Consider the following 27671-nt stretch of genomic DNA (forward strand, 5'->3'; position numbering starts at 1 on the left):
TAATACACTGTAATACTTCTGTATTGCAGTGTATTATGCCTGTCCGTGTAAAACGGACAGGCATCTGCTAGGTCATGCCAGAAGCATGATCTAGCAGGCATTCACTACAGGCAGATCTGGGGGCCTTTATTAGACCCCCGGCTGCCATCGGAGACAAAGACACTCGGCGATCTTATCGCCAGGTGTCAGTGGGATGAGAGGGAGCTCCCTCCCTCTCTCCAAAACCACTCAGATGCGGTGCACGCTATTGAGCACCGCATCTGAAGGGTTAAACGGATGAGATCAATACGAATATCGATCTCACGCGTTCGAGCAGGGACGCCCCCAGCCCTCAGCTACCTCTGGCAGCCGAGAGCCGGGAGATTTGACAGCTCCCTGCTCTGTTTACTTATTCCGATGCCGCGACGTAAAAAGTCTATGGCATCGGAATAAGGCCCGTTAGTGACCGACGAAGAAACACTATGGGGCGGTCACTAACGGGTTAATAGGGAATCAGAGTTTTTCTGATACAGAGTTCCAAATCCCCTGCTTCCCTCCACACAGCCCTAAAACTTCCTGCCTGCAGCTGCCACTAGAGGGAGCTAACTAAAGAAGGATTTATACATCTCCCACTGAATTAATAAGAAATATGCAGTAAGCTTCCTCTCAATTTACAGGGATGGGATCCAGCTAATATAGATTAATAATGTGATCGATATTTGCTGGATCCTGTATGTCAGTGACATGCAGTTCCTGATCTTAGCCAAGCCATCAGTACAGCTGAACTGATGGATTGGCTGACAAAGCTGTATCGTAAAAAGTTAAAAAATAAATTAATAAAGTCAATTAGAAAACTCAAAAAACATTGATTTAAGAAAACAAAAAGCCATTCAAAGGTGCATAACCCATGTGTTGGTGTCTGAGATTAGAGGATCAGATTGTTAGCCCCAGTACAGCACTGCAGAAAGTGTTGGTGATATTAGGCAGGCAAGATGACTGGCTTTTTCTTATGTGACCGGCAGACAATGGTGTTGATTTGGTGTGGATTTCCCTGGGGATTTCCTAGGAAGCAAAAAAAAATAAAAGTCATTTATTTAAAGTCCGCACTTGCGGATTTTTCTGCAGATCAGCAGCAAAACTCGCAACACTAGGATTTGATTGCGGACAACTTCCACCGTTGAAGTAAATGCGTTGAAACGTAGTGCAAAAACGTGATGTAAACATATTCTAAACTGTTGAAGTACTTTTTTCGTCACGCTCAACAATGAGGCGAGACTTAGTGTAAAAGTTTGCGGCCTATCAAAATAGGCGTGGCTTATAATTTGACACTGTGCCAAATTTAGGTCTAAAAAAAACTGGCGTAAACTAATCCAACTGATAGGTGGTATAAGGAAGAGAATAGTGTCTAGCAAGATGCGCCAAAGTTTTCAACTAGTTATCAGCTAGCAGGCCGGCAAGTGCTTCAGTTTTCCGCAGTGGACATTCCAGGCGAAAAACTGCACCACAGTTTTTCGCTCTGAATTCCCTGTGGCACGCAGGGCGGATACGCTGCGTGCTATTGTGATCGTCTTATATGGCAGAGGGGCATTTAGGCCCTTTAAGGCATCAGGGCTTTTTTGCGCCTTCACCACTTAATCAGCATTTGGGGATACAGGCTTATAGAACTGCTGCCAAATTCGTATATCATAATCAGTTAAATACACTGACAGCCGTATACAATGAGAGGAAATGTAATATATACAGTACTACATGTACACACTTAAAGAGACTCTGTCACCACATTATAAGTGTCCTATCTCCTACATAAGGAGATCGGCGCAATAATGTAGGTGACAGTAATGCTTTTTATTTAAAAAAAACAATCTATTTTTACCACTTTATTAGCGTTTTTAGATTCCACGGGATGTCTATTCACAATCTCTGCACTTCATTACTCTGTCTGTGGTAGTTACAGCAGAGGATGCGTAATCTCGCGAGATTACGCGGTAAATGAGAGGTTACAACGAGATCACGCTTCCTCTGCTGTAACTACCACAGAAACAGGTACGAAGAGCAGAGATTGTGAATAGACATCCCGTGGAATGTCTATTCACTGTCTAAACACTTCAGTATTGTTAATGTGTAAGTATAAGACAGCACATAAGGATCTAGCAGGATCCCTATGTGCTGTGTAAATGAATGGAGAGGAGTGCATGACGCTGATTGGTCACTGATTGGTCAGCGTCATCCTCTCCCCTGTACAACGCCCACTTGCTCTAAAGTAAAAATACGCCCACTTGGGCATTAAGCAACTAATTAGCATCAATCTAAAAACGCTAATAAAGTGGTAAAAATAGATAGTTTTTTTAAAATAAAAAGCACTGCTGTCACCTACATTACAGCGCCGATCTCCTTATGTAGGAGACAGGGCACTTATAATGTGGTGACAGAGCCTCTTTAAGTACGTCAGTAAAAGAAAAGGATTTAAATTGCATGGAGTCCTTTGTGATGTCACATAGAAACCAGGACCCTGACTCATTGAATATCCAGTGTTCCACAACTGTCACCGAGAGTCCGAGCTCAACACGCCAAGAGAAGTAATGTGTGCCAGGACATCCTAGGCCACATCACTGGAGGGGATGCCTGCTAACTCCTAAAGGAAGCAGCTTCCAACAAATGGGGATTTTTCTGGTAAGGCTGGGTTCACACAACCTATTTTCAGACGTAAATGAGGCGTATTATGCCTCGTTTTACGTCTGAAAATACGGCTACAATACGTCGGCAAACATCTGCCCATTCATTTGACTGGGTTTGCCATTACATGTGTCCCGCATATAATGTATATAAGTGTCCCGCATATAATGTGAAATCAATGGGAGGCATTTTCGGGCGGTTTTTGAGGAGTTTTCTGGCGCGGTTTCTGCCCCAAAAAACTCGTCAAAAAACTCCGTGTGTACAGGGCCTAAGTCACTAATTGCTGAAGCGAGGGATGCATGTCCCGCTGAGATTGCGGCTGTTCGGCCAGATATACAACATATCTCACATTGAGTCGAAACTCTAGAAGATAACCCTGAATTCTACTCGCAGATAGATTTCTCAACTATTAATAATATAATAATAATAATAATCTTTATTTATATAGCGCCAACATATTACGCAGCACGTTACAATTTAGAGGGAACATAAACAGACAATATCAGACATTACATAGTGACAGCTAATTTACAATTCAGACAGGAGGATTGAGGACCCTGCTCGCAAAAGCTTACAATCTATGAGGAAATAAGAGAGACACAAAAGTGTAAAAACTACAGTCTATAGTCTCGGCCCAACATGACGCCATTTGTAAACACCAAAGGCACTTAGAGGACCCTGACAACAGGGGACGCCGCCATCACATCAGAGCCCATGGACTCCCTGAGGCGACACAGGATGAAGATTTGAAAGTCTCGCTTCAGGCTATCTTAATTTGGTCCTGGGGGCCCCAGCTTGTCATAAGATAAGGCTGAATCGAGCCTATAGAGCTCTACGTTTCAAGGGTTTGTCTCCCCAACCTAGGAACATTATATGCTGTGTCACTGATTATGAGCTCGAAGAAGAAATATTGGCGAAGGTGCGCTCTTGATGCACCATTGACTTTGATGCCGCACCAATCATTGCTGACCTCTCCTGGGTTACCCTTCAAAATCGCAGATTGCCCTGACCTCTAATAACTGTCGTAAGGGATCATCATATCTTATATTGCTGCGGTTTTCCCTTTAGCCTTACTGCCAGGAATAATGTCCGCTCAGCCACTCTCCGCAATCCTGTGAACCTGCCACAATTTAGTGCTGCTCTGGACAATTCATTTCCAGGAATTATTAAATTGGGAACTTATTCCCCCTCCACCACCAGCTCCAGTTTGGCAACGCAGAGGCTCATAGAAGAGGCGTATTTCCTCAACAGGTTCCTCACAGGACCTAAACAATAGCTCTACTTCCAAGTGATCCACTCTGGATTGGATCTACTCTAATCGAGTAGTCATATACGCACAACACGCATTTATTTGTAGTCCACTACGACAACGCCGACTTAGCGGTCCCCCTTCCGCCGGCTTTCGTGCCTCTCTCGGCGCTTCCCGTCTTCTGCAGTTCACGGCCGCCGGATCCCTAATGCACGCATGCTCCGGCCGTCTCTTAAAGGGCCAGTGCGTGAAATTCTAAAAGTTACCCAATCACCCCCCGGACTATTTAAAGCACCTCCTCCATCTACCAAGTGCCTGAGCAATGTTGTTTCTAACCTTGTGTTAGTCAGCAAAGGTGTATAAGATAGATAGATGTATAAGATAGGCAATGTCAGATGTCCTTTTCAAAACTTTGTACACCATAGAATAAACGTAGTTGGTTATTCTTTCACACCGCCGTGCTACACTGTTCCGCTTAACTGGTCCCTCTGCAAGAAAAAGGCATCGGGAAAATCCAAGGATCCTTCTCTTCATGAGTATTGAAGATGGTGAAAGCAAATGAACACAGTGTAAAACCGTAACCACTTCAAAAGGAAATCCACTTTTTTTATACTTACAGAATTACGTAATAAATTATAAGGAATAAATCAAGCGCATCACAAATTTAGAACGCGCAGCACGCCTTATTTCACAGAAAGCGCAGAAACAAGGTGTGCCGCATGTTTTATACCCTGCACCAGTCATTCTCATATGCTTGGCAGGATACCACTCTTAACTACCTGCAAACTAATCTAACCTCTTCATAGTGAAATTAATACCTTGCTTACCAAATGGTAAATAGCCACACTGCCTACATTTTTATATCTACGTGAAACGCTGCCAGTAGCAATTCCGCGTTCTGCACTCAGGAAATTTCAGTCCTCTCTTATTAATTTTATCGGGGTCAATAAGCTCCACCACATTTCAAGGTCAGTCCTGTTAGCTTTAACCTCTCAGGGTGGTCATGCAGTCCCTGATATCTATCGCTACTTTTTAGTGGTTCACTTACGTAGGATTTTTTCTTGGGCTTCTTTATAAGCCTATACTATCGAAAAGCTGTGGAGTGCCCTGATCCATCCCAATGCATTGTTTGGTCTGATTCTGTGGTCATCTTCCCAGGGACTTTATTGGGTCCGCTGGCATTCTCAAAAGACATCTGGCACACGAGCAATATAAAGTACTCCCTTACCTTGCTAAAAACGTCTATGATCTCCTTCCTCTATACTCCTCTGACACCTGACAGTCTTTCGGCTGCCATGACCAGGCCATGGTATAATGTGAGAAATATTCAAAAATAAAAGAATTATCAAATACTTTTTCACAGCACTGTATATACAGTATCTGTGTGTGTGGTCATGGGGAAGGACAGGCAACAATCTTCTCAAAGTACTATTTAAGGCTATGTTCACACTTGGATCATTGTTTCTGTACTCAGTGGAAGCCATGATGCTCCCCAGATCTGTTGCACGTCGGATTCCAAACAGTGCCTGATGAACCCTATTGACTTATAATGGGGTCTGTCAGGATTCCATCAAGGTTTCCATCTTTGGACATCAAAAATAGCGCTGTATGCTGTGCTATGCTAGCAGTCAAAAGTGATGAAACTTCGGACGGAACCCCCGGCGGAGGCATCGAACGGCATTTTGAACAGAACCCTAGGCTCTGTTCACACTACCGTCAAGATTTCCAATTTTCTGCTCCATCATTAGAGCAGAAAAACAAAAATGACAGAGTGCCTGATCTGTCATACGACGAACACCAACGGTGCCCGGCAGACCCAATTGACTTATAATGGGGTCCATCGGGTTCCGTCATGGCTGTGGGGTATGTGGACCCACTAGTCCGCTCCGCCCTAGTGGATAAGCAGCTGGCCAAACAATAGTCAATAACAGTTTCTCGGACAAGAGTACCTGGGAGGATGTTCAGGCAGATGCTAGGAGTAGCAGACACGTGGCACGGGTGATGCTTGATATGGCAGATGACACCACACCAGACGTGGCTGATGATACCAGACGTGGCTGATGATACCAGACGTGACAGATGATACCAGACGTGGCAGATGATACCAGACGTGGCAGATGACATTAGACGTGGCAGATGTGGCACACACGACTCCAACAGTAGGCATAGGAACAGGAACGAAACACAGCAACAGGATACGGGAAGCAGGATACGGGAACAATGGGAGCAGGATACAACTCAGGGACTATTTGCATAGACGAACACAAGAAGACTAACAATGCTCAAGCAAGGGGAGGAAGGGCAGAGCCCTTTTTAAAGTCCAGGGTGTTACTGGGTTGATTGGGAAACTTTAGAAAGGTGCGTGCGCTGGTCCTTTAAGGCCGGGAATGAGTGGCGCGCGCACCCTACAGAAAACAGGAGAGCACTGCAGCCGTGTGTTTCGTCGTCTCTGAGGAGGGAGACACCGACATAAAAGATACAGTCCTGCGGTCGCGGCTGCCAGGAAGTGGGACGTGCCGGCGGTCAGCGACCACGGGCATAGCAGTCCGTCATTTGGACAGGAAGAATAGCAAAGCACGCTGCACTATTCTTCACTTTAAATATGACAGAACTGCCGATGGAGGCTCCGAAAGGAAGTATTACCAGGGCCTATATGTATGTTATATGATATACTTATTATTATTATACCAATATTAGTAGCGTAAAGTGGGTAACAATATATTATTCTATTATATCATTACATTATATGTATTATTATTATATTATTATTATATTCTGTTATAATAATAATTTATAATAATATATTCTATTAATAGCAGCAATAATATTGTATTAGTACAAATGATAACTGTACAAACTGTATAAAACAAAGGCGAAATAATGTAATGCATGGAAACGTTCTGTCTGCCATAATAGGGCCGTGTTTTACTTCTATGGATAAATTAATAATGTTAAACAGCCCGAGGCGCATACAGTAACTGTAGAGGCCATGGCTGCTCTCCAATAAGAGACTGTGTATTCCCAATGCTGCCTCCACTTTGCTTTCATGACTCTTTTATATAACAAATGTAGCACCCTGCAGAAAGTATTGGACAATTGCTTTAATAGTAGATAATTCACGTTGTCTTGCAGCACTGGGGTCAAATCCGGCCAAGGGCAACATCTGCATGGAGGTTTTATGTGCATGTGTTCTCATCGATTTCCTGATACTGATAGGCAGAAAAGAAGCTAATTGCATATTAGGAAATTGCTTTTTAGTCAATTGCCTTTATATTCTGCAAAACAGCTTCTCTACCATGTAAGAATTAAAACAATTATCTGATATTAGAAAAAAGGGACTGTTTCCAGATACAGCACTACTTTTGTCCATGGCTGTGTATGCTATTGCAGCTAATTATTCTGGAAAACTTAAGTATGCAGTGAACTCCCTCTAGTGGTGGCTGCACGCTGAGAGAATTTTATTATTTAGCTCTTGGGTCTATGCAAGTGATTTGGGGCTCTGTATAAGAAAAACAGAGCTCCGACCATGGCCACCATCAGGACAGTAGAGCTGGTACTGCTGTCAGGGGCCCAGTTGAAATTTAAAAAATGAGGCCCCCCCCCAGTTCTCTTAGGTAACTGGGGCCTGTGTAGTTTCCTTTAGGTGGGACTACATGGCCCCAGTTACTACAGTTACATTGCTGCTGTCTAGCCTTTGCATTTACCTGCTTCTCCTTGCTCCTGGATCCTCTTCAGCTCCAGGCCCGGCGCACTGGGTCCTGACAGCAGCCAGAATTACGACCTTATGTCTGGCAGTACCCAGAGTTTAAAAGCACCATGGCGCAAGGAGTGGTTAGAAAAAGGAGCTGTCTGGTGGGGAGGGGAGGGGGGTCTGTGTTGATTTTATTTGCTCTGGTCTGGAGTCTGAATTTTGCGGTCTAATTTTATGTCTGAATTTGTTTTGGTATTTGAATTAATTTTGGGGTTTGAATTTATTTAGGTTTCTGGATTAATTTTGGGGTCTGGTCTGAGGACTGGATTTATTTATGGTTTTCAATTAATTTTAGGATTTGAATTGACATCGACATTTTGTCTGGGGTGAGGATTAATTTGGGGAAATGGTCTAAATTAATTTTAGGGTCTGAACTGAGGTCTGGATTTTTTTATGTTTTATGGTCCGAGGATTAATTTTGGGGTTTAACTTAATTTCGGTGTTTGAAGTAACTTTTGGGTTTAAGCTAAGTGAGCGGTGTACGAGCTCGATACAAAGTCTATGAGTCCGTACACCGTTTGCTCGGCTTTCCGAGGAAAGTCAATCAGAATTGAAGTGGCACAGTGCTCACCCCAGTATTTCTGCCGTTTCGTTTTAGTGATTGGTGAGGGTCTCAGTGCTCGCACCGCCATCGATGTAACCAACTGACGTGTCACTATGACATGTCAAAAGTTTTTTAAAGGTTTAGTTACCCTTTAACCCTTTAGGAATCAGGCATTTTTTTCATAATTCCTCCATTTTCACAGGCTCAAAAGTAACTGACAAATGAACATAATTGTAAATATAATCATTATTGTTAATACTTGGATGTGACTGGCATAAGTCTGGAACCCATCAACATCACCAAATTCTGAGCTTCCTCCCTTAATATCTTTTGCCGCCTTCAGCTGCTGCTTGTTTGTGGCTTCTTCTTCCTTCAGTTTAGTTTTCATTAAGTGAACGGCATGCTCAATCGGATTGAGGTCCGGTGACTAATTCGGCCATTGAAGAATAGTCCATTTCTTTGCCTTAGGAAGCTCTTGGTTGCCTTTTGTGGTATGTTTGGGTCATTGTCCACCTGTAGCGTGAAGAGCGTTCTTATCGATTTTGAAGATTTGGTGAAATCTGGGCAGAAAGTCTCGCTCTATAAATTTCAGAATTCATTCTGCTACTTCTATCCGCAGTCACATCATCAATAAACCCAATTGACTCCGTTCCAATGACAGCCATACATACATGCCCATGCCATAACCCTGCCTCCACCATGTGTTACAGATGATGTGATATGCTTCAGATCATCAGCTCTTCCTTTAATTCCCCATACTGTTCTCTTCCCATCATTCTGTTACAAGTTCATCTTGGTTTCATCGGTCCACAGAATCTTGTTCCAGGACTGGGCGGCTTTCTTAGATGTTTTCTAGCTTAGTCTTATCTGGCCTTTCTGGTTTTTTTGTGTTACCAGTGGTTTTGCATCTAGAGATAAACCCTCTGTATTTACTTTCATAAAGACGTCTCTTGATTGTAGACTCACAATGATACGTCGACCTCCTCCAGAGTGTTTTTGACTTTGCTAGATGTTGTGGTCTTCTAGACCAAGGAAATAATTCTGCGATCTTGTGCCCGCGGTCGCTGACCGCAGGCACGTCCCACTTACTAGCACCCGCGACCGCAGGACATTTTCTTCATGCCGGCGTCTCCTTCCGCAGAGACACCGGCACACGTAGCTGCAGCTCCCCTCGATGTCCTGTAGGATGCGCGCGTTCACTCCCGGCCTTAAAGGACCAGCGAACGCACCTGTGTTTAGTTCCCCAGCCAATCCCTTTACTACCTGGACTATAAAAAGGGCTCTGATCTTCCTCTCCTTGCCTGAGCGTTGTTGTGTCTATCCATGTTCGTTAGCAAATAGTCCCTTAGTTGTATCCTGTTTCCTGTATCCCGTAATTGCGTTTGTTCCTGAGCGAAGTCTAGTGCTAGAGTTGATTGAGTTCATCTTCTGTGCCACTTGTCATCTGCCACGCCAAGTGTCATCTGTGCCGAGGAGTCTGTTACGCCTTCGTGTCTGTTACACCACGTGTCTGTCAGAACTTCCATACAGGTATTACCGTTCTAAAGACTGTTTTGGCAAGCTGCTACTCCGCTACGGCGGAGCTGTCAAGTGAGTCCCCATACCTCCAGAGCCGTGACATGCGATCCTCCACTTTAGTTGTTTTTCGGGGTCTTCTAGGAATTTGATGTTGCTTTGCTCGCCAGTGCATTCCTTTTTTTTTAAGAATGAACAAGATTGTTGCTTTGGCCGCTAAAGGTTATGCGATCTCTCTGATAGTTTTTTTTCTTTTTTCAATCTAATGATCGCCGCCTTCACTTGCATTGACACCTCTTTGGATGGCATATTCCTGTGAACAGCTACCAAATGCAAATTCAACACTTGGAATCAACTCCAGAAGTTTTATCTCCTTAATTTGACATGAAATAGGTCACCACTCCCGGCCATAAAACTGCTTATCAGTCAATTGTCCAATTACTTTTGAGCCCGTGAAAATGGAGGAATTATGGTAAAAATGGCTGTAATTCATAAATGGTTAATGCAATATTTCTGTTAAACCCCTTGAATTAAAGCTTAAAGAGGCTCTGTCACCAGATTTTCAAACCCCTATCTCCTATTGCAGCAGATCGGCGCTGCAATGTAGATTACAGTAACGTTTTTTTTTTCAAAAACGAGCATTTTTGGCCAAGTTATGACCATTTTTGTAGTTATGCAAATTAGCCTTTCTTAAGTACAACTGGGCGTGTTTAAAGTTATGTCCAACTGGGCGTGTATTGTGTGTGTACATCTGGGCGTGTATTGTGTATGTACATCTGGGCGTTTTTACTTGTTTTACTAGCTGGGCGTTGTGAATAGAAGTGTATGATGCTGAAGAATCAGCATCATCCACTTCTCTTCGTTACCACCCAGCTTCTGGCAGTTCACAGACACAGCGTGTCCTCGCGAGATCACGCTGTGACGTCACTTCCTCCCACAGGAACTTCATCGCGTCGGATGAGCGAGGACACGCTGTGTGTCTGTGTACTGCCAGAAGCTGGGTGGTAACGAAGAGAAGTGGATGATGCTGATTCTTCAGCATCATACACTTCTATTCACAACGCCCAGCTAGTAAAACAAGTAAAAACGCCTAGATGTACACACACAATACACGCCCAGTTGTACATAAATTTTTGCATAAATATAAAAATGGTCATAACTTGGCCAAAAATGCTTGTTTTTGAAAAAAAACAACGTTACTGTAATCTACATTGCAGCGCCGATCTGCTGCAATTTGAGATAGGGGTTTGAAAATCTGGTGACAGAGCCTCTTAAAAGTCTACAATTCAATCACATCTGCATTCCTTGGTTTCCAATCCATTGTAGTGGTGTACAGAGGATAATGCTAAACATTTGGGCCACCGTTTAAATACTTCTGGACCTGACTGTATATTGTTTTAGTTCAAGAACTAAACTTACACTAAAAAAGTAAACAAAACTATGCATTCATGACATGAAAATGACAAGAAAAACTAAAAACTGCAAACCTTGTGGGGTGCAAGAGTGCTGTGGTACAACATAGAGAACTGGTAAAGTGTGTGTGTGTGTGTGTGTGTGTATGGGGGGATGACTTCGGGTCTAAATCTTTTGCTGTATGGAGCCCAGAAAATTGTAAAAGTGGCCATGCCAACTGCTATAAAGATATAGGGGGTATTTATTAAGCACTCTACACAAGTTTGCTGGTGTAAAAGCAATTTGCACAAACATTTGTGAAAAAAATTTGACTTTTTCCTTTCTACACCACTTCTTTAAAAAAAAAATGTACGTGGAAATTATCAAGAGGGTCGTACGCCAAGCGCGGTCACTGTAATTCATGCCAGAAACTGACATCAATTGTGCCGTTAATCTACGGAAGCTCATAGCTGTTGAAGATTTCCCTTTTTGGCACGCGGACAGCCAGAGATGCGCTGAATTTATTAAGAGGCGTACACATCAATAAATTAGGCGCATTTTACTCCGGCGTTCTTTATATTTAGACTGGCGTATGAAACACAGGACTTAATACATTCCCCCTATATTATAAAATTATTCAGCACAGAATATTGATTTTCACGCATATGCCATCCTTATGACACGCGGTTTTGATGTTTAGAAAAAGAAATGAAGGAGGTGGTTTTATTTTTCCCTTCATTTCTTGATCTAATGTTGCGCGAATCACGTGCGACACACGGTAGTGCTTCCGTGTGCTGCGCGTGATTTTCACGCACCCATTGACTCCAATGGGTGCGTGATGCGAGAAAAACGCCCAAGTATAGGACATGTCGTGAGTTTTACACAGCGGACACACGCTGCGTGAAAATCACGGAATGTCCGAATGTCCCATTGACTAACATGCGTGATTTTCACGCGCGTATCACGGACGTTAAACACGTTCGTGTGAATAAGGCCTAAGGCTGAAAGTCCACAGCGCAAACTCGCATGTGATATGATAGACACAACTGGAGGTAGTTGGGGAGGAACATCTATTGGATTTTTTGCAATTAGCGAAATCACATTCAATCCCATAGACTAACCTTGTATAGGACATCGCTTAGTATTGTGAGGCAATTAACTGGGCACACGCATACACGTTTGAGCGTCGTGGAGCCCTCACCTAAAGCTCTCAGAACTACGGGAAAAAATGGGAATAGATTCTACATTGTTGTCATTTTACATTGTAACCAGCAGATGGCAGCATGCATCTTCTCCACTAAATTACAGTTTTGCCAAATGTGCGGGTTTATTTGATTGATGCTGGAGAAGTGAAGTCGCAGTGCAGTGTTTAACATACATCCCGCTTTCTGTATTCTCCTTTAATTATATTATTACATTTAGTGATAGAATTTATAGTGAAATCCCATGAACTATATCTATCATTGTTTATGGTCTACGATAAGACCTGCAATGTATGGAAATCTTCACACTTTGGGCCTCATTTATCAAAACTGTCTAACATAATAACCAATCACAGCGCAACATAAATTTTCCCAGTGCAATTTAAGGAATAAAAGCTACATTATGATTGATTGTCATGGGCAACAGGGTCATTTCATCTGTTTTTCTGCTATCGTCCCCTATTCCCCCATTAACATGAACGTTTGGCTCAACCAATGGTTATTAGTAGGCAGATAAGCGGCAGCTAAACACTTCTGGCACCATTTATCTTTGGAAGTAGAGCGATAAGCGACTTAAAATTCTCCTATTTTGCTGCAGTGGTAGACATTAGGGGACAGTCAGGCTGATCCCATACAAGTTCAGGTGTGTGACTCGGCCATTGAAAAATATTCAATTTCTTTGATTCAAGATGCTCTTGGTTTGCTTTCGCAGTATGTTTTGGGTCATTATCCTCTGTCCTTTCAGTTTTGCAGCATGTGAACTGAGTCTGAGCAGAAGGTCACGGGATCTTGTCAGGATCCACCAACAAATATCAGTGTCTATGGGAAGCTTAATAGCTGAAGAAATCACATCCCAACTTGTGGACAGTCAGCATATTTTTTATATGGGAATAGAAATATATTAAAGGGGTTACATAGTTACATAGTTACATAGTTACATAGTTCGTACGGTTGAAAAAAGACACATGTCCATCAAGTTCAACCAAGGGAAGGGAAACATTTCTACACATTGACATAGGACTTGATATTTTTTCATTCTAGAAAATTATCTTTGCCTTTTTTAAAGCCATCTCCTGTCCCTGCTGTGACGGCTCCTGCGGTGACTATTCCATAGATTCACAGTTCTCACAGTAAAGAAGGCTTGTCGCCTCAGCAGATTGAACCTTTTTTTCTCCAGATGGAGGGAGTGCCCCCTTGTTCTATGGGTTTATAAAAAAAAAAAATCCCCAAATTTTATAATAATTAATATTAGAACATTATAGTTTCCTGAACACAGACATATTATAGATCCGTGTTGAAAGGAGATGTAATAAGACACCTATAGATGGCTATAGGCCCGTATTGTACCACTACGTGCCTCAGATTTCACACACATGCTCACAGAAGCTTTTATGTCACAAATTCCATGAGCAAGAAAATAGCTGATCACAAGGAGTGCCGTGATCTGCTGTTATCTATAGGATGACTAGGCAGCAAGTGTTCAGCGCTACAACAGGGCAAATTAAGAATTACACAGTTCCCATTGAAACGAATTGTCAGTCTGGGTGTAAGAGAGAGAGAAGGAAAGTAAAAGAGAGAGGTAGGGAGACACAGAGAGAAATGAGCGAGAAAGAGAGCGAGGGAGATCTTTGTGCTCACTTTCTGAGGGATAGAGGTCCGGAATATTAATTTTAAATGCCATAAAAGGGTATTCAAAGGGGTTTTCCCATCAGAGACATTTATGACATATCCACAGGATATGGGACCCGCACCTACCTGTAGAAGGGGGCCCCCTAATCCCCGTTCTAGCTTTTTGTGCTCACGCTGCCTCCCGGCTACTTACTGATTACATGGTCGGGAGTTACGGAAACAGCGTAACTCGCTGAGCTATGCTGTTTCAGTAAGTTTCATAGAACTGAATAGTAGTTACATAAACAGCATAGCTCGCTTCCGTAACTGCCATTCACTACTATGGGACTTACGGAAACAGCGTAGCTCAGCGAGTTACACTGTTTCTGTAACTCCCGACCATGTAATCAGGAAGTGGCTGGGAGGCAGCGTGAGCACAAAAAGCTAGAACGGGATTTAGGGGGCCCCGTTGTAGAGATAGGTGTGGGTCCCACATCTATCTGACATTTATGACATATCCTGTGGATATGTCATAGATGTCCCTCATGGGAAAACCCCTTCCCGCTTTGGCCACTTTTGACCTTCCTGACAGAGCCTCATTTTTCAAATCTGACATGTGTCACTTTATGTGGTAATAACTTCGGACTGCTTTCACCTATCCAAGCAATTCTGAGATTGTTTTCTCGGGACACATTGGACTTTATGTTACTGGCAAAATTTGCTCAATAGATTAAGTATTTAATTGTGAAAAACACCAAAATATAGTGAAAAATGGCAAAAATTAGCATTTTTCTAAATTTAAACGTATGTGCTTGGAAGACAGGCAGTTATACCACACATAATAGTTGCTAATTAACATCCCCCATATGTCTACTTTAGATCGGCATCATTTTTTGAATATTGTTTTATTTTTCTAGGACGTAACAAGGCTAAGCACTTTAGTTGCAATTTCTCACATTTTCAAGAAAACTTCAAAAGGCCATTTTTACAGGGGCCAGTTCAGTTGTGAAGTGGCTTTGAGGGCCTTATATATTAGAAACCCCCAATAAGTCACCCCATTTTAAAAACATCACCCCTCAAAGTATTAAAAACAGCATTTAGAAAGTTTATTAACCCTTTAGACGTTTCACAGGAATTAAAGAAAAGTAGAGGTGAAATTTACAAATTTCACTTTTTTTTGCAGAAATTCATTTCTAATCAATTTGTTTTGTAACACAGAAGGTTTTACCAGAGAAATGCAACTCAATATTTATTGCCCATCGTCTTCAGTTTTTAGAAATATCCCACATGTGGCCCTAGTGTGCTAATGGACTGAAGCAGTGGCCTAGGAAGCAAAGGAGCACCTAGTGGATTTTGGGGCCGCCTTTTTATTAGAAAATATTTTAGGCATTTAGGCACCATGTCAGGTTTACAGGGCTCTTGTGGTGCTAAAACAGTGGAAATCCCCCAAAAGTGACATCATTTGGGGAACTAGACCCCCAAGGAAATTATCTAGGGGTATAGTGAGCATTTTGACCCCACAGGTTTATTGCAGAAATTATTGGATGTAGGCCGTGAAAATTAGAATCTACATTCTTTCAAAGAAAATGTAGCTTTAGCTAATTTTTTCTCATTTCCACAAGGACTAAAGGAGAAAAAGCACTGCAACATTTGTAAAGCAATTTCTCCCAATTAAAACAATACCCCACATGTGATCCTAAATGGCTGTTTGGACACAGGGCAGGGCTTAGAAGGGAAAGAGCGCAATTTGGCTTTTCGAGCTCAAATTTAGCAGGAATGGTTTGCAGAGGCCAGGTCGCATTTGCAAAGCACCCAAAGGGACAAAACAGTGGAAAACTCACACAAGTGACCCCATTTTGGAAACAACACCCCTTGATGAATTTATCTAGGGGTGTAGTGAGCACAGGGGTTTTATAGATTTTATTCGAATTGGGCAGTGAAAATAAAAACAATCCTTTTCTTCAATAAGATGTATAATTAGCTCAAAATGTTTCATTTCCTCAACAAATAAAGGAAAAAAAAGAACCACAACGTTTGTAAATCAATTTCTCCTGAGTACGGCAATACTCCACATGTGGTCATAAACTGCTGTTTGGGCACACAGTAGGGCTCAGAAGGGAAGGAGCGCCATTTGGCTTTTGGAGCACAGATTTTGCTGGATTGGTTTCTGGTCGCTATGTCGCGTTTGCAAAGACCCTGGGGGACCAAAACAGTGGAACCCCCCACAAGTGACCCGCATTTTGGAAACTACAACCCTCAAGGTATTCCCCCAGGGGTGTAGCGAGCATGTGTTGAAAATAGTGTGCACTCGATGTTGCAAAGTGAAAATTGGATTTTTTCCATAGATATGCCAATATGTTGTGCCCAGCTTGTGCCACCATAACAAGACAACTCTCTAATTATTATGCTGTGTTTCCCAGTTTTAGAATCACCCTACATGTGGCACTAATCTTTTGCCTGGACTATCGACAGGGCTCAGGAGTGAGAGTACCAGCCGAAATTGAGGCCTAATTTGGCAATTTACACAGTATTAGTTCACAATTGCAGAGTCTCTGATGTGAAATAATAAAAGAAACCACTGAGAAGTGACCCCTTTTTGGAAACTACACAGCTCAAGGCATTTATTAAGGGGTGTAGTGAGCATTTTCACCCCACAGGTATTTTCCGTAAATGATTGCGCTGCGGATGGTACAAAGTAAAAATTTAATTTTTTCCCTAGATATGCCAATTCAGTGGGAAATATGTTGTGTCCAGCTTGTGCCACTGGGAGACACACAACCCAAAAATTGTTAAAAGGGGTCTCTCGGGTATGGCGATGCCATATATGTGGAAGTAAACTGCTGGTTGGGCAGGCTGTAGGGTTCAGAGCGGAGGGAGCGCCATTTGGCTTTTTGAGCGTGGATTTTGCTTGGTAGTAGTTTTGTTTGGAGTTTTACTAGTATTTCAGTTTATAATGTGGGGCATATGTGAGCTGGGCAGAGTACATCAGGGGCATAGTCAGGTGGTATAATAATGGGGTAAACAATAAAATAATCCATAAATATTTGTTACGCTCTGACACAATCCTTTCTCCACAGGCCGGTGTCGCACTGATAAATGTCCTTTCTTATCCCCATTTTGGAGACAACCGAGAAGCAATGAAGCACAGGGGATGACACACCCCAATGGATAATATTCAAAATATAATAGTCACGTATTGTAAAAGAATATATAGATCTTTATTAATAAATAACAATACATGGTATCACATAAAATACAATAAACATACAAACAAACATATGGAGAGCAGCAGCACGGTAGACTAGTAAGTATACCAAAGGGTTAAGCAAACCTGACCCAGCTCAGAATCTACCATCCAAAGTCGAATCCCAAAAATACAAGATAAATGGTAGATATGTATCGTAGAAAAGAATATAACAAGAGATGCTATGGAGACTGTATAATATATGAAAAACCATAATCTGCTATATAGCTCAGAAAATATATACAAGAATTGTGCAGAGAACCAAGCAGGGAAATAACAGTAGCAATAACATCAATAGATATCCTAAATATGAGACTCACATACCTAGGGACATGATGGGAGAGAGCTGAGATGGAACACAGGAGCAAAAACGCCTCGACGCGCGTTTCGCCACGGACTGGCTTCGTCAGGAGGCCCCATTTTGGTCAACACTCCGCACCTTTGCAGTTTGGGAAATTTAGCTGGGAAGTATTGTCCTGGTATGATACGGGCGCCCTCGCTTCCAGCAGATATATTTGGGGCCTACCCTTCGTGGTTCCCTCATTTTAGGGCCTTGATAAATCGCCACTTGAAACAGAAGTACTATTCCCCTCGGGCCTGCAGAACCGCATATTTTTCTTTCCTGACTTATTGGAGCCTTAACTTAGCATTTTATTTTTTCATAGACGTAGTGGTATGAGGGCTGTTTATTTGCAGGACGAGCTGTAGTTTTTATTGGTACCATTTTGGGGGTGCATGCGACTTTTTGATCACTTGTTATCCTTTTTTTTGGGAGGCAAGGTGATCAAAAAACAGCAATTCTGGCATAGTTTTTTAAGGTTTTTTTATACACCGTTCACCACGCGTAATAAATTACATATTAACTTTATTCTGCGGGTCCGTACGATTCCGGCAATACCAAATTTATAGCACTTTTTTATGTTTTACAACTTTTTGCACAATAAAATTACTTTTGTACAAAGAATGTATTTTTTCTGTCGTCAAGTTGTAAGAGCTATAACTTGCTCATTTTTTCATTGACGGAGCTGTATGAGGGCTTGTTTTTTGCGAGACGAGCTACAGATTTTATAGGTACCAATTTTGGATACATGCGACTTTTTGATCACTTTTTATTTAACTGGTTCCCGACCGCTGGCTGTGTTTTTACGGCCAGCGGTCAGGGTCCTTAAAACCCGAGCCATAGACTTTTTACGGCTCGGGTTTTCACTTGCTGCCCGCGCAATCGGGCAGCTGAATGTCAGGTCTCCGGCTGTCAGTGACTGCCGGGGACCCTGAGGAGAAGATAGAAGTAGCTTTCGCTGCTTCTGTCTTCTCTGATGACTTGTACACAGCGCTCAATGAACACTGTGTATATGAATAGAGGCAGCGGCCGCACCGCTGTCTCTATTCCTCCCGTTGATCATGTGACTTACAAGACCTAGCACAGCCCTATTAGTGACAATCGTCACTATGAGAGGGCTGATTTCCCCTGTAACAGGGGAAAAGCCTGGTGTAAAAGAAAGAAAAAATATATATAAAGTTCCCCAAAGGTCGTTTTTGACCTTTTGAGGGACAGACCATAGTAATAAAAAACTAGTAAAGTCAAGTGCAATTTTTTTTTATAATAAATAGACATAAATAGACATAAAATACCCACCCCAAAGAAAAACGTTCCCGCCCCGCTAGTGCTGACCCAATTACCCTAATATAGACATGTAATATATTAAAATTTACGGTAGACAATGACGATCACAAATAAAAGGTCTATTTTAGGGTAAAACTATGTTACAAAAAAAAAATAGCTGAAACGTAAAAAAAGCTTATTTTTTTACTATTATTTTCAAACTTTATGAATAAAAATTCTAAAATAGCAAAAAAGGTGTGCATAAAATCGATAAAAAAAAGAAACCTGCATTGTCCACGGAAAAAACTTCGCAAAAATCACGTAGTTAGCCCAACAAATAAAAAAGTTATAGTCATTTAACTAACGCGTGCTACAAAGGGCCAAACGGTGTCTGGTCCTGAAGGCTCAAAATAGCCCGGTCCTGAACTGGTTACATTTTTGGAAGACAAAGTGACCAAAAAACAGCAATTCTGGCATTATTTTCTAGGTTTTTCTTTTACGGCATTCACTACGCGGGACAAATAACATAATTTTTTTTATAGTTCAGGTCGTTACGGACGGGGAGATACCAAATATGTATGGCTTTATGATTTTTTTCAATAATAAATGACTTGATATGGGAAAAAGGGCGATCGTGTTTTATGTTATTACTTGAAACTTTTATTTGTTTTTTTTTACAACTTTTATTTTTACTTTCTTTACACTTTTTTTTACACTTTTTTTAGTCCCACTAGGGGACTAGAAGGTGCAACTGTTTGATTGATGTTCTAATACATTGCACTACCTATGTAGTGCAATGTATTAGAACTGGCAGGCTGCCGATTTGCTACAAACCACTTTGATGCAGCGATCGCAATGGATCACTGCATCGAAGAGGGTTAATGGCAGGAATCTGAGTTAGCTCCGGTTCCTGCCGATACAGCAGGGTGTCCGCTGTAACATACAGCGTACACCCACTGCTCATGGCGACGGCTCAAGTTCTGAGCTGGCGCCATCTTGCCGATGATACCGGAAGCCTTTTAGGCCCTGCCGGCGAGCGAGCCATAAGAGGCTTCCATTGCTGGCTGACCGGGAGGCCAGTATTAGGCCTCCGGTTGCCATTGCAGCCACCGGCAACCCAGCTATTACGTTGCTGGGGTGCCGGTGGCTAAGAACTCCTCACATGCTGCGATCTCTATTGAACGCAGCATCTGAGAGGTTAATCAGCCGGATCGGATGCTAGCTCCAGTCCTGGCCGTTACCTCATGGTGTCAGCTGTAACATACAGCTGGCACCCGGCGGTGATGGTGCGGGTTATCACCGCGACGTAATAGTACTGCGCCTTGCGGGAAGCCCTGCCCCACAGCGCCGTATCTATACAGCGGATGTAGGGAAGGGGTTAAGAGTAGGTCTGATCAGTGGTTCAGGCTGCAGCTCTGCTTGTTCAGATTGGCTGCTGTGTATAAACACAAGCTCACCAGGAGGTCAGAGCATAGAGAGATCATTGATATTACAGCAAGAACAGAATCTATAGATTAGTTGTGGGCAGAGATTTTTCCTTCCATTGAAAAACACTTTAGTCAGTCCCTGCTTGAAATGGCTGATAACAGGGAACAATAGATTGACCTCAAAGGCATGAAAATGTATATAATATAGACTTTTAATTTACTGTGCCTTTAAAAGTGGCATCAAAATTCAGCATTTAAAAATTACATATACATATTCATATACATTTTTCGTTGATCACTGACTTGGTCTTTGTCCTTCACAATGAAGACTGTGGCGTAAAATATTTAATTCATTATGTTCCTCAAAACCGAAGAACACACAAGAGTCAGTGATTTCAAGCAGAAGGAACTCTGAGAAGCAAAAAAGAGCCCGGTCCTCCGAGGATGATCAAACTCTCCCAGGATTCATCTCTCCTTATGAATAATGAATTTGTCTTCTGGCATGAATCTGATGAGGGTAAAAATAAACCTGTACAATTACCACAAAGTCGGCCTGGAAACATGTAGAAAACGTCTGTGTGTTCTTTTTATAATACTGTTTATATGTGAACATAGGCATTAAGAGCATTATAATATTAATATACAAACGTGTCTATACACAAGTCAATGTGAAGACAGAACAATATAGAAGAGCATACAGTATATATATCTCTATAATAATGTATCATTCCGCTAATATATATATATACATACACCAGTATACCTCTCAGGCCCTGCTCACACGGCGTGTATTTGACATGTATTTTGGCGCGTTTTACGCACCGCAATATGCATAAAAACCGCTTGATTAAAGGGTAACAAACTTCTGATATGTCATAGTGACATGTCAGAAGTTTTGACCGCTGGGGGTCTGAGCACCAAAACCCCCACCAATCGCTAAAACAAAGCGGCAGAAGCGCTCGTGTGAGCGCTGAGCCGCTTTGTTTCTGTTCGGTAAACACCACATTTAGGTAGTTGAATGTAGTCTATCTGCAGTCTCTGGAATGGGTAGTCAGGGTTTACAAGGTGTTTCATCTGTACCCTGATCATTTTGCCTGGATTGTGCTTGGCCCAAATCATACATTTCTTGCACCATTGTGTCGCAAATTGTGAGAAGTCGGGTGCAACCCAAAATTTACTTATAATAGCAGCCATTCCTCCTTTGGAAACATGAGATGAGAGATGAGATAAGTTTGTTAAAAATGATATATAGCTGGAGGGGCGGACAAGCGACCATCCTCATGTTTCCAAACACCATTATCTGGCTTACAACCTGTCTTCCTCCATTTACTGTGTGTCTGGGGACCTGCCTGCTTTTGCATGGTTATAAGAGTGTCTATTGTCAAATTTTGTTCATCTTTTGGGGACTCTTGGAGGATCAGAAGAGCAGCCTTTTTGGCAGCTTCATCTGCCCTGTTATTACCCATAGTGATAGGAACTTTTGCTCGCTGATGTGCCTGGCATTTGATAAAAGCTATAGCTCGAGGTAGGTCCTGTATGAGGTCTGCATGCTTCACAACCTTCCTATAAGAAGTTAAGAAACCTCTGTGCTCCCACAGAAAACCAAAATCATGCACAACTCTGTAAGCATAATGGGAGTCCGTATATATATTTATTCTTTCCCTCTGCCAGCTTACATGCCTTGATCAGGGCAAGCAACTCTGCAGTCTGGGCAGAATGTATGCCAGGATCAAGGGTTTCAGAGTACAAAACGGAGGTGTTATCTGTTACAGCAAAACCTACAGCAAACCCACCCTCTGGCTTTTGTTGTCTGAACCCATCCACATAGGGGGTCATTTCAGCGTTTGGGATGGGCTCATCCAGCACAGGACTGGAAGGGGTGTATAAAAGTTCCACTACCTGCTCAAAATCATGCTCTGGATCCTGTCCATCCTAATTAGTCTGGAGTGGTAAGAGGGTCGCAGGATTTAGTACATCACACCTGAAGTATGGTGATGTTAGATGGTGCTAACAGGGAGATTTCATATTTGGTTAATCTGGCAGCAGAGAGGTGTCTGGTGGCTAGGCTGTGAAGGACTGCTTGTACAGCATGGGGAACCATAAGAAATAACTGATTTCCCAAAACAATATCAGCTGTCTTTTCAACTAGAAGGGCTCCCGCAACTACTGACTTGACACATGCAGCTCCTGCTGAGATAACAGAATCAAGTTTGGCACTAAAGTAACCCACTGGTTTCTGTTTCCCTCCATACTTCTGAGTAAGCACCCCTGAACCCTGATCCTCCTGTTCATGGCAGAACAGGTAGAATGGCTTGGTATAGTTTGGGAGTGCTAGTGAAGGGGCACTAAGTATGGCAGTTTTCAAATGACCTGCAGCCTGTTTTTCCTCTGCAGACAACTCTATGTGACCAACCTGAGTTGTCAGAGTTAAAGGGGAGCAGCGTGTTGAGACATATTTGGTATCCATTGTCTACAGTACCCAACTGGTCCCAAAAAGGCTCTGATTTGCTTGGCACTCTGTGGGTATGGTGCCCTCTGGATCACAGAGACTCTATCAGTAGTGATATGTTTAGAGCCCTGTGAAATATAGTGGCCCAAGAAGGTGACTTTTTCCTGGAAAAACTGTAACTTACTAGGGGATACTTTGCATCCCTCAGCACTCAGGTGGGACAATAGAGAAGCAGTTGCACTAATGCGCAGCTCCCTTGAGGGGGCTGTTAGCAAGAGATCGTCAACAAACTGCGCAATAGTGACCTCTGGTGGCGATCGCCATCTATCCAGGACCTGTTTCATAATTTGACCAAATTCAGATGGTGAAGAAATCATTCCGTGTGGCAATCTTGTCCAAGCATACTGCTGTCTCTCATGGGTGAAGGCAAATAGATACTGAGAGTCTGGGTGCACAGGCACACAAAAGAAAGCATCAACTAAATCTATTACACTAAACCAGGAGGCATTTGGTGGGATCTCTCCTAGAATAGTGTGAGGATTTGGGACAAGTGGGGAGACTTCCTGGATAATTTTGTTTACTGCCCGTAGGTCATGGATCAAACGGAACTGGCCTTGTTTCCCAGGCTTAGCCACTGACTACAGGGGCGTGTTTACCGGGGACTTTACGGGAACTAGTATGCCCTGATTCACAAAAGATTTAATTTGGTCTCTTACACCATTAATTTGTTTCAGACTGAGGGGATATTGAGGGACTCTGGGTAGGTTAGCTCCAGGTCTAAGCTTGATGACCACCTGGTCTGCTTGTTTTATCAGGCCCACTGGTCCTCCTTTTATAGCCCAGATATGCTGGGGGACTTCCTCCAGATCAGGAGGGATTTCCTGCTCTGGAAGACTGCAGACCACTATTAGAGGAATCAGACTTTCCAAGGTGTTATGGTCATCTGATCCCACCGATGATGTCACAATAGGTCCATTCTCTGTGTACTGGATTTTAGCTTTCAACTTCATCAGTGCATCTCTCCCCAGCAAACTGCAGGGAACAGATTCACTAATGATAAAAGAAAGGGAGGTGCTAATTGGACCTATATTTACAGGGGTCTTACAGTTTCCCTCAATGTAATGGGTATACCCCCCAGTCCTACAGCATCTATAAATCCGGTAGTTTCTAAATTTGGGGCTTCTGATCTTTTGAGAACCCTGCGGGCTGCTCCTGTGTCCACCAGGCACTCTACTGTATAAAAAGGCATTTCAGAGAGGGTCAAATGGACATAGCCATCGCCCCCCGCCCCGCTCTCAGAGATCACTGATAACACTGGAAGCCCTCCTTGCCAATTACTCTCCTGTCTCCCTTTCCTTGGGGCCCTGCAATCCCTCAAAAAGTGACCCATTTTTCCACAATTGTAGCATCTGAATTTGCTACGATCCCATTTATTTCCTCCCCAGGTTTTTTTTTTTTAAACTCATTTTATTGAAAGTACACAGTGCATAAGGTATGAAAAACATAACATTTTGGGTGACATGCAAGAAACCCATTATTCCAATGCAACATAACCATACAAACAACAACATCGATCTCTGTTACACAATGAGAATAAGAAATGGTACAACCTTTTCCGGTCTGTTATTGAGAATAACCAATACATTTATAGGAACAAAAGCAATGCAAATATATACAACTCTGTTATAAATACTTGTATACTCCAGGACTGATCTCGTCCAACCTACTATTGAACCTTCCCCCCCCAGTTGGGGCCCGCTACCCCGTCCCTGCTTACTCAATTAAACCCCAAGGCTGTTTAGGGAAGACCTGAGGTCACCTATATTAAATGATGCAAGAGGCGATGAGCACCAACCACCCCACACTTCCAGAAATTTATACGGACATCCCCTATGTTTGTATACTAGATTAGCGTAAGGTATTACTGAGTTGAGCAGTGATTTCCATTGTGGAACCGTTGGGTGAAGATCTCCCATCCAACGAAGTGCAATAGCCTTTCTGGCCATGAACAAGGTCTCCCGTAAAAATATACCTTCATAGTGTGACCAGGAATTTGGTGGAAGCAGACCCAACAAACATAGTCCAGGCTCACAAGGGACTCGTTTACCTGTTACTGATGAGAGAAAGTCTGTGACCTCTCTCCAGAATTTAGATATTACCGGACAGTGCCATACCATATGGTCAAAGTCTGCCCGATCATTCTGGCACCTTTTACAACTAGCCGAGGAAGATCTGCCCATATGCAATAGCCTGGTAGGAGTTATATAACATCTATGGAAGATATAAAGCTGCGTCATTTTATTATTAGCCGCTGGTGAAACCGCAAGGTGTGAAGACATTGCATCAAGCCAATCCCCCTCAGTCAGGTTCGGAATCAGCCCCTTCCATCTGAGTTCCACCGCACATCCCGCATGTGCTAACCTTTGAGACAGCAGGAACGTGTAAACTACTGATATCAGGCCCCGCGGGCCTTGTGTTCGAAGCACCCCTATAAGGGGTAGGGAAGAAATCAAAGTCTGAGCGTGTCTGAATTGGGCCCTAAGAGCGTGATGCAGCTGTACACATCTAAATGTATCCCTCTCTGGCACCTGGAATGTATCTTGTATCTCCCTGGCTGATAACGCGTGTCCGTCTCCAGTACTCAAATGCTTCATTTGTGTCACCTCTAAACCCTCCCAGAATGCATGATCCTGAAATCCCAAAAAGTGAGGTAATCCATGGTTGGACCATAACGGCAACTCTGCTACCGTATCTTTAAATTTCAGCAGTGATTTTGCATGAGCCCATACCTGCTTCGCCAGTTTAATCAACGGTAACGTATGCTTAGGGCTAAAATCATGTGGTTCTAGAACGGGCCATAAGTTAGGTACTCTGAGAAAATGTGCTAAATGATGTTCGGCATTGGGCAATGGATCATCCAACATCCACAGCCTAATATATCTAAGTTGACCTGCCAAGTAGTATAAAAACACATCCGGTAGGGCCGCTCCCCCCCTCTGTTTGGGCCTCTGCAGAGTGTCTATCCTGAGCTTGTGTCTATTCTTTCCCCAGATAAATGGAGTAAATAAAGAGTTAACCAAATTAAAGAACTTTTTAGGAACCATTGTGTCCGCGTGCTCCAAGACATATAGCAATTTAGGTAGCACTACCATTTTAATTAGGTTAATTCTACCTGCCACTGATAAGGGGAGTGACTTCCAGACTGCAAATTTATCTTTCAAATAAGAAAGTAGAGGGTACACATTAATATCGTATGAGTGTGAACTATCCCTAGATATCCAAACTCCCAGATATTTAAAACTATGCACCACTTGTAAACCCTGAAAATGTGAACCCCACCCACAATTGTTAGAATGGAGAGGCATGAGATAGGACTTACTCCAGTTAACATGCAGGCCCGAAAAACTGCTAAACACCTCCATCAATCTCATAGCCCTGGGTAGTGAGGCATTCGGGTTGGCCAGGAACAGCAGCATATCGTCAGCATACAATCCTATGCGGTCTTCCCGTGGTCCGATACGGATTCCCTGAAGGGCCCTATCTTTTCGAATCCCTATAGCCAGGGGCTCTATGGCAAGTGCGAACAATAATGGGGACAATGGGCACCCCTGTCTCGTACCCCTATGAAGCAAAAAGGATGGGGACAAAATCCCATTAACCACTACCGAGGCTCGAGGCTCTTTATAAATGGTCGTAATCCATTTGATAAAATTGGTTCCAAACCCAAATTTCCTGAGGACCTCACAGAGGTATGTCCACTCTACAGAGTCAAATGCCTTGGCAGCATCCAAGGATGCCAGCGCCCAATCCTGCTGCTCCCACCACCCCATCTGAGTAACCACCTGAGCTCTACGAATACTATCCGAAGTGGATTTCCCTGGTATAAAACCGGTCTGATCAGAGTGTATGACATCATTGATGACCCGCGCTAGTCTATTGGCCAATAATTTAGTCAGTATCTTATAGTCTATGTTAAGCAGTGATATGGGACGGTAAGAACCACAATCCTCTGGGTTCTTGCCTTGTTTCAGATTAACTACTATGGTAGCTTCTTTCATAGAATCCGCCAGGTCCCCCGCCAATAAGCACGCCTCAAATAGAGAAAGAAGTTGGGCTGACATAACCTCAATATATTGAACATATACTTCCAGAGGAATCCCATCCGGGCCCGAGGCCTTACCTTTAGTCATATCCAATATACACTCAGAAATCTCCTCTACTGTGAAGGGGGACTCTAGCAACTCACAACCCTCCTCTGACAACTGTGGAAACTGCATGTCATCCAAATATTTCTCCAAGTCTTCCATTGAGTGCCCGGCCCTAGACGTATATAAGTCCCTATAGAAGTCTGCAAATTGAGCCACTATCTCCTGGGAGGTATGGACCAAAACATTCTGAGCGTTTCGAATGTTCAACACTGGAGGAGACAAGGTATTCTGTCTCACCACATGAGCCAAGAGTTTGCCGGATTGGTTACCCAATTCAAAAAAGGATTGGCCAGTGAAGAAGATTCTACGTTCCGCCTTCTCCTGTAGTACTAGAAGATAATCCCTCCCCACCGAGAGCCAAGCCTCCCTGTTTTGTGGGGAGGGATCACCCACAAACGCGGCCTCCAATTCTCCATATTTTCCCGCCAAATCCCTTTCCCTTTGGGCCGAGGAGCGCTTAACAAATGATATTGATGATTTCAGGCAGCCTCTCAAATACGCTTTCAGCGTATCCCATCGTAATAACCCATTCTGCTCCTGCCTATGTGCTTCGAGAAAGACATCTAACTGATCTGGGATTCTATCGTTCGATTTGATTAATTGGAGCCAAAACGGATGGATTTTAAGGGCCCTCCTCCTACCAACCTCCGGTAATGACATTTGCAGAAGAATCGGACTGTGATCAGAAATTGCTCTGGGAAGATGTTCAATGCTCTCCATAGAGTTATATACCGAGGGCGTGCCAAAAATATAATCTATACGAGACAATGCATCAAATTGTGGTGTGTGACAAGTGAATTCGCGAAGTCCCATATGACTAACTCTCC

The 27671-nt window shown here is 43.0% G+C and overlaps 1 protein-coding gene across 5 annotated transcripts in view; it reads left to right on the forward strand.

Annotated features, from left to right (window-relative positions):
* LOC142651276 (uncharacterized) overlaps positions 1–27671 on the forward strand; it is a 290189-nt gene that overhangs the window by 46337 nt on the left and 216181 nt on the right. The window contains exon 1 of one of the 5 annotated variants that reach the window (XM_075825744.1): positions 2543–2649. The exons of the other annotated variants lie outside the window; for them this stretch is intronic. Coding sequence (XP_075681859.1) covers positions 2635–2649 — 15 coding nt within the window. The 5' untranslated portion in view covers positions 2543–2634. Of the gene's footprint in view, positions 1–2542; positions 2650–27671 lie in introns of those variants that run through there. 5 annotated transcript variants of the gene reach the window in all.

This window comes from Rhinoderma darwinii, chromosome 5 (genome assembly GCF_050947455.1).
Source record: "Rhinoderma darwinii isolate aRhiDar2 chromosome 5, aRhiDar2.hap1, whole genome shotgun sequence".
In the NCBI taxonomy this organism is placed as follows: domain Eukaryota; kingdom Metazoa; phylum Chordata; class Amphibia; order Anura; family Rhinodermatidae; genus Rhinoderma; species Rhinoderma darwinii.